A 12,589-nucleotide genomic window follows, 5' to 3' on the forward strand; every position below is an offset into this window, starting at 1 on the left:
AAAGTGTCGGAGAGGTGGTGTAGAGATGGTGGGTTTCAAGTTCCCGTTGGGGTACTTCAGGCCAGTATGAGAAGGTTAATGGAGACTACCCCTAACATGTATTATAGAGAAATGCAATTGAAATTGATATATCGGGCGTATGTGACCCCGCAAATTGCATATTATGCGAAACTGACGCAATCAGCGTCCTGTCTTCGTTGTTCATGCTCTCGAGGCTCTCTGCTTCATGTATTCTGGGAGTGCCCAGGAATTCAACTTTATTGGGGGAAACTGGTGCGTTATTTGAATGGACTGTTAGCAGTGAACCTTTCTCTTTCACCGTACATGATTATATTTGACTGTATTCCTAATACGGTAATTCGGAACCCGGGACTCCGCAAGTTTGTCCGGAAAGCCTTTGCAGTGGGGAAAAAGGTCATATTGCTAAATTGGAAGGAGACAACCTGTCCCTCATACTGGACATGGAGAAACCATCTACATCGAATGATGCAACTGGATAATATGACCTCCCAAACCAGTCCCCAACAACGACGATGCTTTCTTCAGGTATGGACGATATACATCCAGGCGCTGCCTCATCGGGCCCGGAGTCTCATTCTGAACTGCTGATGGCTCTGATTGTTGTTTGCTGATTAGGAGAATTTCACCAGTACGGAACTCACTGTAATTAACTGTACTAATTAATATGGTGGGCGGGATTCGGGTGGGAGATTGAGGTGTTAATAGGAGGGGCATTCTCATTGGGACAACTTGACAGGTGAAGTTGCTGATCTTGTTGTTATGTTTGTCTGTGCTCTCAATGATAATAATAATAAAAATTGTTTAACATAAGAAAAGTTGTGGCCAGCCAACAGGCTAGGGACAAGAGCCATTGGACTGGCTCTACAATTTTTCTCCTGACCTTAAGTGAGAAAGCAGTGAGAATTTGGCAGGTAGTGTCATGCACCTGGCACAGGAAAGCAGGCCCCTGCAGCCTTGTGTTAGCTTAGGTAAAGACCCAGTTATCTGAGTGGGCGGAAGATCTCATCCATCTCTCAGCACCCTGTACATAGCAGGGAAAAGGAACCTCCAAGCTGATTTTCCTCATCTGGAACGGACTGGTCTAAGCAGAGTGGGAACTCAGTCCAAAAAACCTAGGACAGATAAAGGATCGGTAGAGTAGCCTGGCCACAGACCTAAACAGTGATCCAGGCAGTCACCAAGACCAACAGTCGTCCCGTTGCTATCCCCGCCTACTCAGTCTCCCCCCCCCCCACCCCCGCCCTTTCAGAATTAGTCAGTATTATTTACTCATCTACAGCTAATTCAGTTATATTTTGCACTTCCTCCTATGTTATGATTTTTAATAAGTTTTTTGTATTTACCTTTTTGGTTACTCTCTGCTTTCCCTCCTTTCCTCGTTCCTTGTATTTCTCCTTCTCTCTCTCGCCCCCGGCCCTTTCTACTTCCCTTTCTTGCCTGCTCCACTCTCCCTGCTCATTGTAATTTCCCCTTCTTGAATTAATTGTAAACCGGCGAGATGTGTGCTACGAATGTCGGTATTATTAAAAGTAAATAAAGATACTTCAGCCACTGGGTGGAGGCACGCTCCTAGGACCAAAACTCAGTTTTACTGTGCATCTGCCGCTGTGTTGGAGGATCGCGTGCCAACAGGCGCAAAAGGTAAGACAAAGAACGGGGGGGGGGGGGGGGAGCCCACAGGCACTGGCGTGCGCAAGGTGCACTAGTATGCACCCTCTTGCGCGCACATGTACGCCCGCGCGTACTTTTGAAAATCTACCCCTTTCTGAGCTTTCAATCTGTTTTTCTTTCCAATGTTTTAGGTTACATTATTTCTACGATCATTGACTGTCCTTAATTCTTGGCTTGCTTCACCGATATTAGCATCCTCCTTCACATTTTTTTGTATTAGATCATGTACACACATTCATAGAAAGTCGGAACGTGAACCTTCCCCGTGCGGGTAGCTCTAAGGTCCTGCGATACGTGCAGGCACAGCTTCTCTGGAAAGTTCCTCATGTACTGAGCAGGGAGTAAATGTATTCAGGGTGGAGAGCTCTGGGAGGCAAATGTCATACCAGCATGCAGGCGAATAATGCCTGGAGGGCTAGGTCCGGGAGCAAGCAGAGGCTGTTAATGGCTCTGCCTCTTGCGTGTCCCTAATTTCTTTGTTTGAATATGCTAAACATACCGAACTTTTCTCAGCCTGAATTTTACCCAAACAAGCTCTTTTCCCTACTGGTGATTTAAAAAAAAAAAAAATAGGAGTACTGGTAGGTCACAGCCAGGTTCTTTAAAGGTAAGATCTTTATTTATACATCGCCTCCACATAATGCAGGCAAAGTACTGTAACCATTAGATGCAATTTGCTGCATTTCATAGGCAGCGCATACAAGAGGTCTGGAGAGGGTAGAAGGCAAAGCCAGAGGTTTTCAGACAGACAATTTTCTCAGGATCTAACAGAATAAAACATGTTCTGATTAAGTTTATAAAAAAAAAAAAAAAAATAGATGAAGGGCAATATTTGCTAGCTGCATATCCCGTGTCCCAGATGTTTACCATCTGGGGAACCGATACACAGACATTGGATTTGATAAAGCACAGGACTGCTTCTACTGCCAAGTCCAAAAACAAAAGCGCCAAGCAGCATGGTCTGATTTTTCAAGAAGGCACATCACCCTGTAAAACTATTGCTAGCAGTAATTTTGTAACGGGTTTGACAGTTGCTTGATTTTCATTGTAAATATTACTCTTTAATTGGGGATAACTGCCTGGAGCAGAAGTTACTATCCTTAAGAGAAACGTGGGGAATACCTGTAGGGCACAGAAGATACCACCATACTGGGCAGCCTGGATGGACCATTTAGTCCTTTTCTGCAGACATCACTATGTTGCTATATTTCATGTCAAGAAACTTTGAAAATGAGATACTGATATTGCTTGTAAGCCATTGTAAATACAGTATAAAATAAAAAGTTCAGGTTGCTTCACTTATGTTTAAGGTGATGGGTTCACCTTCCTGTTCCTGATCGCCTTCCAGTCTGGATCAAAAAGTGAAGTCATGCCCCCATATCAGGTCTGCACGCCTATCACTTTCTCTGACTCTTGTCTGCAGTGCTGTCTCACTCTCACCCTCACCCTCTCCAAACCTCCCTTGCTCATTCACATTCCTGGTCCCCATTTTGCTCACTCTTCCCTCCCCCCCCCCTTCCCCGATCCACCCTCTGGCTCACTCTCTTCCGCCACTCATGTTTTAGTCCCTTCCATGATGGTTCCTTGCTCGTCTCTCACACATGGTTGACTTAGAGCCATTTGCTGACCATATCTCTGCGCTCCTCATGGCAGCATGGGTCCCATTCTGCTGAAACTTAATGAGCCCCGCAGTCAGGGGCGGTTCTATAACGAGGCAGGGTGAGGAGGCCGCTTCAGGCAGCAGAATTTTCAGGTGGCAAAAAAATGCCCCTCAGAATGCAGTTGTGGCTTCCGCCTCACACTGCCCACACACCCCTGCTGCGGCTGCCTCAGCTCAGGTCGGCGACAGCTGAAGAACGGAGAGAGGCTGGGGGCCACCGCCAGAACTCAGGCTGGTGGCAGTTGAACAGAGAAATGCTGGAGGCTGCTGCCGGAGCCCAGGCTAGCGGCAGCTGAAGAAAGAGAAGAGGCTCCATGTAAGAGAGAGGCAAGCTTGCGTATGTGCATGTAAGGCAGCTTGTGTGTGTGTGTGTTCTTGCACCATGTTAATCCTTGACAATTTCATGACTGTAAATCAAAAAGTTCCCAGGTATAGAAAGCAGGGTATTTTTTTTTCCATATTAGTTTTAATCATTGGGTGCTATTTAATGTATCTACTCTTTTTCAATATTTTATTGGTATTTATGAAATTTTAAATTTTTTTTGAAATATGTTTACCATTTACTATGTTTTATTGATTTACTATTATGTTTTGTGTTTCTTAGTTTTTATTGTTCGATGTTTTATGAGCAATAGTAATGTTTATTTTTCTATTGTTGCACTGCATTCAGAGTCTGGCACATTGCATTTTCCAGTTTAGTTTTTGTCTGCACATCTTTTTATTTTTTATGGTCTCTTTATTCTGCATTTGATGAGGATCTGCCTGTGTGACTGAGATGAGGCATTTTGTTAGTGTGTAGTTTCTTTGTAGGGATCTATAGCAGCCTGGTTTGTTCTATTTTCCTAATAGGAGGGGTATTGGTATTTTTGGTTTTGCAGTGTTGCATTTTCATAAATAGGGTTGTTACTGTTTGAGCGCTGGTAGTTAGTAAACCTCCCATATGAAAACATTACTATTTTGTAATTTAGTTAATTCATGGCTTTCTGAGGGCCAAACCTACACCCAACAGATATTACAATAGGCCTAATATAATATGAGTTACAACTGTCGTTTACTTTGTTTTTGCAGGGTTTTCTGGTTGGAACCACAGCAATGCATGTAAATAATATACATGTGATATTTTTGTCCATTTTCATGTAAAACCTTAATACAAATGCGAACATTAACTGTGTGTTGGGGGTAATGTGTGTGCAAGGCTATAAGGTTTGCTTAAATTGCCTAATACCCTTGCTTCAGTCTAGCTCTGACTGCACTGGCTCCATGTAGGAATGCAGGATTCTGTCTGGAGCTGTGATGCTTTGGGCCAGGCTCTCCCCAGTCTCATTCTTGGCAAGGATTTCATTTTCTTTACTTTTTTTTTTTACTCGCCCTGGAGGAAGCTGGCAGCATGGATCACTTCCTTCCCTGGAGTAGGTTGGCAGAGCAGAGCATAGGGAACCATAGCAAACCAGATATTAGTTTGGGAGTGAGTGCCAAGGTGGTGGCCTGGATAGCAAACTTCTCATTTTATTCACAAGCCTCCTGTGTGGGACCATATCAAAAGTTTTGCTAAAATCCAAGTAGATGACATCGAGTGCTCTTCCTGGATTTTAGCAAAGCTTTTGATATAGTCCCACACAGGAGGCTTATGGATAAAACGAGAAGTTTGGGAGTGAGTGCCAAGGTAGTGGCCTGGATAGCCTGAAGAGAGAGCGGTGATGAGCGGAGTGCTGCAAGGGTCTGTGTTGGGACTGGTCCTCTTCAATATCTTTGCGAGCGACATCGCAGACGGGATAGAAGGTAAGGTTTGTCTATTTGCGGATGATACTAAGATCTGCAACAGAGTGGACATGCCGGAAGGAATGGAGAAAATGAGACGGGATTTAAGGAAGCTGGAAGACTGGTCGAAGATATGGTAGCTGAGATTCAATGCCAAGAAGCGCAGAGTCATGCACATGGGGTGTGGAAATCTGAAAGAAATTAATTCGATGGGGGGGGGGGGGGGGGGGGGGGGGGGGGGGGGGAGAGGGCTGATGTGCACGGAGCAGGAAAGAGACCTTAGGGTGATAGTGTCTAACGATCTGAAGTCGGCGAAACAATGTGACAAAGCGATAGCTAAAGCAGAAGAATGCTGGGCTGCATAGAGAGAGGAATATAGAGTAAGAAAGGGGAAGTGATTATCCCCTTGTACAGGTCCTTGGTGAGACCTCACCTGGAGTACTGTGTTCAGTTCTGGAGACCGTATCTCTAAAGGGACAGAGACAGGATGGAGGCGGTCCAGAGAAGGGTGACCAAAAAAAGGTGGATGATCTTCATCAAATGACTTATGAGGAGAGATTGAAGAATCTAAATATGTATACCCTGGAGGAAAGGAGGAGCAGGGGTGATATGATAAAACCTGTCAAGTATCTGAAAGTCTAACGATCCAAAGTCAACGACAAACCTTTTCCATTGGGGGAAAAAAAAAAAAAAAAAAAATCAGCAGAACCAGGGGTCACGATTTAAAACTCCAGGGAGGAAGACTCAGAACCAATGTCAGGAACTATTTCTTCACGGAAAGGGTGGTGGATGCCGGAACGCCCTTCCGGAAGAAGTGGTGAAGACCAAAACTGTGAAGGATTTCAAAGGGGCGTGGGATAAACACTGGATCCATAAAGTCTAGAGGATGTGAATGAAGAGAAGAGGTATGGGGGTGGCTTGCGGGAATGATGGCTACTACCTGGTGATTACTACCCTTATTCAATAAACATACACACGGTTAATGCGTGTGTATGCTCTATGCTTCAACGGCAAGAGGAAATGTGGGAAAAAAGATTTGCATTCACAAATAAGCGAGGGAGTAGCTTGCTTGTTGCGGTGGTTACTACCCCAAACCAAATAAGCCTGATATTTCACTTTCAATGCATATCCAGCGTAGCTCTCTGCTTCAACAGCAGGGGGGATGAATATAAGAGGATTTACATTCAGACAACAACCAACAAGGACTAAATTGCACAGGCTGGGTAAACAAATAAGCGTGGGATTAGCTTGCTTATTGCGGCGGTTACTAACCCTAACCAATTAGGCTTGATACTTCACTTTGATGCAGCTCCAGCACTGCTCTCTACATCAGTGGCGGGGGTGGAAGGAAATTAGAACCAAAAAGTTACCAATAAGGGCCCTGACCTCAGCAGTCAGAGTAACAGACAAATATGAGAAAAATAAGTGTGAAAACTTGCTGGGCAGACTGGATGAGCCGTATGGTCTTCGTCTGCCGTCATTTCTGTGTTTCTATAAAAGCAGCCTTCTGTGTAGCGCACAGTTAATATGCTGGGGTGAATCCAAGCTGCGATCATAGAACGGGAGGGGTCAGCCAGACAGAAGTGCCTGTGCAGTGTTAGTGAGACTTCTGTCAGTGCTGACTGGGCTTTGAGAGGGGCAGCTGGCTATGGAATCAGTGAGTCTCCAGGAGAGAGAGAGGTGCTGAGAAGGGGTGAGACTGGAAAGGAGAGCAGGCTGCTGCAGGCAGAGGAAAGGCTGGTAACAAGGAAGAATTTTTACATAATGATGTGGAAGCGCTGGGGTAGGGGGCACTCGCTGAGCGAGCATGTGAGCAGCAGCACAACAGTAAACGTCTTTGTGCGTGTGCATGAGCCACTGGTTGGCAGTGTGGCTGTCTCATTAATTGGCAATTGATTCAATATTTGAAAGGTTGGCAAGCAAAATTAACTCCAGACCAGGATATATGAGAGATGAAACCAAACTTGTGGAAGGGACCAACAAAATGCATGGATGGAAGGGGGACTGCAGCTCAGTTTGCTCACCCCTGGTCTAAGGTGTGCTGTAGTTTAGAAAAATATGAAATTTCTCAGAGATTTTGTGTCTCAGTTCTGTCAGGCTCCAGGTCACACGATGTATCTTTCAAGGGTCGATGATGTGTTTTTTGAATTATGTTCTGCACAGAAAGCACACGAGTGAGTCACAGATATCCTGTGGGCTGGTTTTGAAAAATATCCCCCGGGATGATATTTTCCTGCAATCCACCCCTGCTCGCACTCATTCCTGGGAACTCTCCGGATTTGGCCCAGAGACTCCCGAATTCTGAAGGAATGGCTGGGTCTCCGGGGGCCCTGCTGCAAAAGGCCTGGAGCAGCGCACGCTCAAAGAAGGAGAAGCATCAGCACCCGTGCCCCTGGAAGAAAACGTGAAGCCCGGTGCTGTGCAGCAAGAAAGACGAGCAGGAGCGTTGCCCTCCTCTGCACGCCGAAAATAAAACAAGGACAGAGCGGGCCGACACTACTGGAGGAAGAGGAGGAAGTGGAGTGGAGCGCATGTCCCGCGGGCCTGGTAAAAGAGGAGGCTCCTGTGCCTAATGAGAATCGAGGTGAGAAGAGACAATGACAGTGCATGCGTGTATGGAAGAGGGAGAGAAGTGAACGAGTGTTTGTATGTATGTATGGGGGGGGGGGGGGGTCGAGTCATCTCATCCCTCGCCTCAGATTGCCTTGAGCCACCCCTGCCCCCAGTCATTATGCCACGACCCAGTACTGAGTCATAGCTAAGACTGAAAAACATTGGCCTATGCCACAGTAAAGACAAAAGCTCCAGGTCACTAGATTTGCTACTCAGGCTATTACTATAATGGGGGAGAGCGAGAGCGAGATAGGAGGGCCAGCTAATAACTCGTGGTGAGGTTTCGGCGGTGGTTTAGGGGCCAGTTTGACATGCAGAGTGCGATGTACGAACAGCACAGTACACCTCAGTGAAGATTTGATGTCATTTGGAGTGAGGAAAGTCTCAAAAGATGAGATTTTACCGCCCATCAAGCTAGGGCGAGAGAAAATTGTAGAAATATCATCAACCACCGAGCTCTAAGCATTCAGGGCTTGTATGTAGTCAGGCTTAGGAAGACTGCTGGTTGGGTGTTGGCGCCTTCCCCAGCTGTTCCTTGCTTCTGGAACTGCCACTTAATTGTTTCTTTCCGGGTTAACAGAACATTTTTTCTCTTTGGGGGGTGTGCGGTGTCAAGCAAGCCAACCAAGCTCTGCCCCCAACTTCCAGTGCCAATGTCTTACTTTGTGTTTATAGTTAAATCATTCTTTCTTATATACATTCTTTGCATATCATCAGACTATAATTATTCGTTGCTAGAAGAGATATTAAAAAGCTTGATGCTACAAAACCAGACAGTGGGGTAAAGGGTTAAAAACAATAAAACCAGCATTACTAATAGAAGTCTCAGTACTAAGCGACTATTCTGTACTATGAATGGAGAGAGAGAAGATCATCAGAGGCCGTGGCCTAAAGATACAGGAACAGTCCTAATTGTTTGGGCATCATGTGCCTGATTAAAAACCATTGAAGTTCACCTCGATATGTTGCCTGTGTATTACACCATACAAGTTTCAGAAAGAAGCTTTTTGGCACAATGAGAGTATTAAGAACAACACTAACTCTGATAGACCTGAGTTCTGCACGGATTGTTGCATGGGGAGGGGGGGAGTGGTTTTCTGTGAATGCAGAGCACATATTTACAAATCTCGAGGTGCAGGGTTTCTGTTGGGTTTGCCTTGTACATATCATGACAGAAATGAACCTAAGTCTTGGGCCAGGCTATGTTGGTTATGATCGAGGACATTTCCCCACACAACTGGGGTGGGGAGAAGACCTGGAAGAGAAGGGAGAGAGAGTTTCCAGGATCTGGGAAACAGTGCTATACCAAGGGTGAACCGGGTTGTCTGTAGTCCTAACCCCTATTCTGTTCCTGCTCCCTCTCACACCACAGTCCTGCATACCCAGCTACCCTTCCATCCCCCCTTCACAATTAAGCATTGCCTCCCCCCCCAGACAACCTTCCAGCCTGTCCCCAAACCCCACCCACCCACCAAGACATTTCCTATAAACTTTGCTGGCCTGCTTCATCCTCTTCACTCTTCCTCAGCAGTTCCTGAAATGGCCGCTGCCGGCACGGCACAGCTCTCTATGGGTTTGAGCCATGTTGGGATCTCTACTCTTGCACTCATCTCCCAGTCTCAGTGCGAGAGTAGAGGCAACCGCATGGCTCAAGCTCAGAGAGCTGTGGACAAGAGAGAAGGAAGACGACCCCCCCCCCCCAATAGAAGAAACAGTTAGTCTGGCCAGGGTGACCCACACTATGCCGACACCTATGGTTTATCTACTGACAACAGTGCAGAAGGGAGATGGAAACTTCTAACCTGTGGGCACAAAAATGCTTTCAATGCAGAAAACATGTTTTATGTGCACAAAGCACGTTTTCTTATACATACATCCAGATTTCAGGACCTAGTGCCAGAATTCCAGCTTCTGCCCATAGATTGACACTAGCACTGGGAACTTTATGCTACCTCTGACCAGGAGTAAAGTTTCCAGCACTAAGAAAACCTGAGTTAAGCCAGCACACCTCTCGGCAATGGGGGGGGGGGGGGGGGGGAGCGAGATAGTAGCCTTCATTAGCAAGGGATTTCCTTGCAAGGGCACTAAACAGAACACACAGTTTTACATGCATGCTGTGTGCGCAAAACTCCTCGTTGCATCGGGTATAACGTCTGCACACAGAAAATGTGCGCAAAACTGTGGGTCAGGCCCTAGGTTTGTCATTCCATCCATGTGCTTGATTTCTGCATAAGGCCAGCATACGGCTCTTCAACTTGTTCAGTACTTATTTTCGGCTCTGCAGAGAGAGACCATAAGACTGTCTTTCAAACAGGATAATAACCACGTTCACCTGCACAAATCAAATGATTAACTTGACAGAGGTGGGGGGAGGGGGCCCACCACAAACCAATTTTTAAAGATCAGTTTAAAAGTCCAGGAAAGAGAGCCAGACATGCCCCTTTCTTCAGCCACATGGAAAAGCAGTACCAGGCAGTGCGAAGTGCTCAGTATTTGCAGTCAGATCAATTTTTAACTCTCTCACCTTCCCATTCTGTCCTCTGGGGTCAGATATGACTTTACCACAGCATTTCAGCTAGCAGGTACTAAGCATTTTTCTACAGTCATAAAATGAGCAGGGAACCCTCCTCCCTTCTCTGTACATCTGACCAAAAATCTGTATGCATTGTTTATTTTAATACAAATCCCAGATCAGCATTCTGAAAATTATGAAAACCCTTTTTGTATTTCCTCCACTTGCCAGACAGTGTGACTAGGAGCAAATCCCTTTTGCTCAGCTCCAAAAACACACATTTCCTGCATATTTGTCTACTGCATGAAATATGCCAGCAGGTGTTAAATAATAATTTGTGGCTAATGGTCTTATGAACTGGCGATATGTATGCTTTGTATCACATTTATGATTGTACCATGCACCGAGCGCAAATAGCAATAAGCCATGTTGTAAAAGTTTTTAAAATGTATTTAAAACTTTGAAGACCGTGATTAAAAACTAATGGATTGTTATTACAAGCACCTTACCATCATTGCCCATCTCCTTCTCCTCCTGGTTTCCCCGTCACGACAGGGGGCAAGGGCATTGGGTTCCTGAGCCCCCAGGGCTCATACCAGACCTCCGTTTCCTCTCTCAGGTATATCTGTGCAGTGTCCTGTCTCACCCATCCCTGTCCTCACCACCCTGTACACAGTTCCTCACTAGGGTGACTTCAACTTCATTGTCCTACATCTCCTCTCTCATCCTTCAACAGAGTCTATGCCTCATCTCCCCAGTTTCTTCCTAAGGAGATTTCCTATGTCTCTCTACACCCTCTCCTCATCCCTACTGTCCTGTTCTATCCTCGCTCCTCTTCTCCTCCCCCTCTCATATTCCATCCCCACTGGCCTAACCATACTGCCACCATGTAGATGGCACTCCAATCTGTTCAGCATCGTACAAGTACCTGAGAGATAGTGCCAGCTCCTCGCAGCTTACGAGTTAGTCAAGACCCATAAGCAAAATAAAGAAGTTTTCCAAGGTAGAGTCATTAGGAAGCAAAGATAAAGAGAAAAATGTGTTAAATGTCCTTGCAATCTCCCAGAATGAATCTCTTCTAAAAGTCTATATAAAAGATAATCAAGACTGTAGAGTGGGATAACACTTAAGTCAAACTGATCACCGTTTCAAGTTTGCATACAATGGTCTTCAATTCTAAACAAGGCACTAGAAATATCAGGGGAAATATTCAAAGGCAAATTGGTGAGATACGTAGGGGGCTCAAGCTATGGAAGCTCCCAAAATCTAACAGAACCCCCCCCCCTGCACATCGGCTTTCTTTTTATTTCCAGTTTACCCGTAGGGCGACTCCCTGTGGCTGAGCAGCTAAGGAACAGGGGAACCCCGTTAATTCGTGCACCTCCCGTTTCAGTTTGTAATGGATAGAAAAAAAAATGCACAAGACGGTTTGCAACAGGAACCGAACCCCCCGCCCCCCGGGGACCCACTTGCTCCGCACTCTTCTCCCCCCCCCCGGGGACCCACTTGCTCCGCACTCTTCTCCCCCCCCGGGGACCCACTTGCTCCGCACTCTCCACCCCCCCCCCCCCGGTCGGCAGCGCGCGCCACTCCCCCTCCTCACCTGCCCGGCGCACTCCTCCTGCAGCGCCCCGATGTAGTACTGCTCCAGCCAGCGGAGGGCGTTGCGCGAGTGGCGGTGCGGGGGCCCGTGCAGGTCCCGGCCGACGTCGCCGCCCGCCCGGCTCAGCAGCAGCCGCTCGCCGCCCGGGTGCAGCCGCAGGAAGCCCGTCACGTCGTACACCCGCCGGCCGCGCAGCACCCAGCAGGAAGCGGCCGAGCGGTGCCGCCGCACCTCGGCCACAGGTATTGCCATCGCGGCGGCGGCGGCAAAAAAAATTAAATTAAAAAAAAAAAAATCCGAGTCCAGGAGAAAGTCAGCAACTCTCTAACCTGCTGCGCTCCACGGCGAGAGCCAAGCCACCTGCTTCTCTACATTATTACCAAATTATTCCGCTGTCCCCGCCCCCCCCAGCCAGCCAGCCACCTGCTTATTTACATAGCACTGCATTATTCATGAGGAGGAGGAGGCCTTTCCCCCGCCGTCTCCGCTTGGACGGCAGCCATCGGTTTCTTTTGCATAATCTTAGTTTATGCAATGGTGACCGGCCCCCAAGTTATAAACTTTGCCTGTAGGGTTCAGCGAATGGGTGCAAAGATACACTTTTATTTCATTAACGTCATAGGCGTGTGACCAGCTTTGCTGAATTATGTTCTCTTCAAAAGGGCAAAGGTAGATCCCTTGCTTATTATTCATGAGCAGCCACCCACCTTCTTTGGTCAACTGGAGCGGCCTGTTGTGCGGGGGCATCATT

The 12,589-nt window shown here is 46.9% G+C and overlaps 1 protein-coding gene across 1 annotated transcript in view; it reads right to left on the minus strand.

The window, feature by feature from the left end:
* FA2H (fatty acid 2-hydroxylase) overlaps nt 1-12,348 on the minus strand; it is a 135,633-nt gene extending 123,285 nt beyond the window's left edge. The window contains exon 1 of the mRNA XM_029608880.1: nt 11,839-12,348. Within this exon, the coding sequence (XP_029464740.1) occupies nt 11,839-12,090 (252 nt within the window). The 5' untranslated portion in view covers nt 12,091-12,348. The remainder of the gene's footprint in view (nt 1-11,838) is intronic.
* Between the last annotated feature and the right edge of the window lie 241 nt (nt 12,349-12,589).

Source organism: Rhinatrema bivittatum, chromosome 7 (genome assembly GCF_901001135.1).
Source record: "Rhinatrema bivittatum chromosome 7, aRhiBiv1.1, whole genome shotgun sequence".
Lineage (NCBI taxonomy): Eukaryota > Metazoa > Chordata > Amphibia > Gymnophiona > Rhinatrematidae > Rhinatrema > Rhinatrema bivittatum.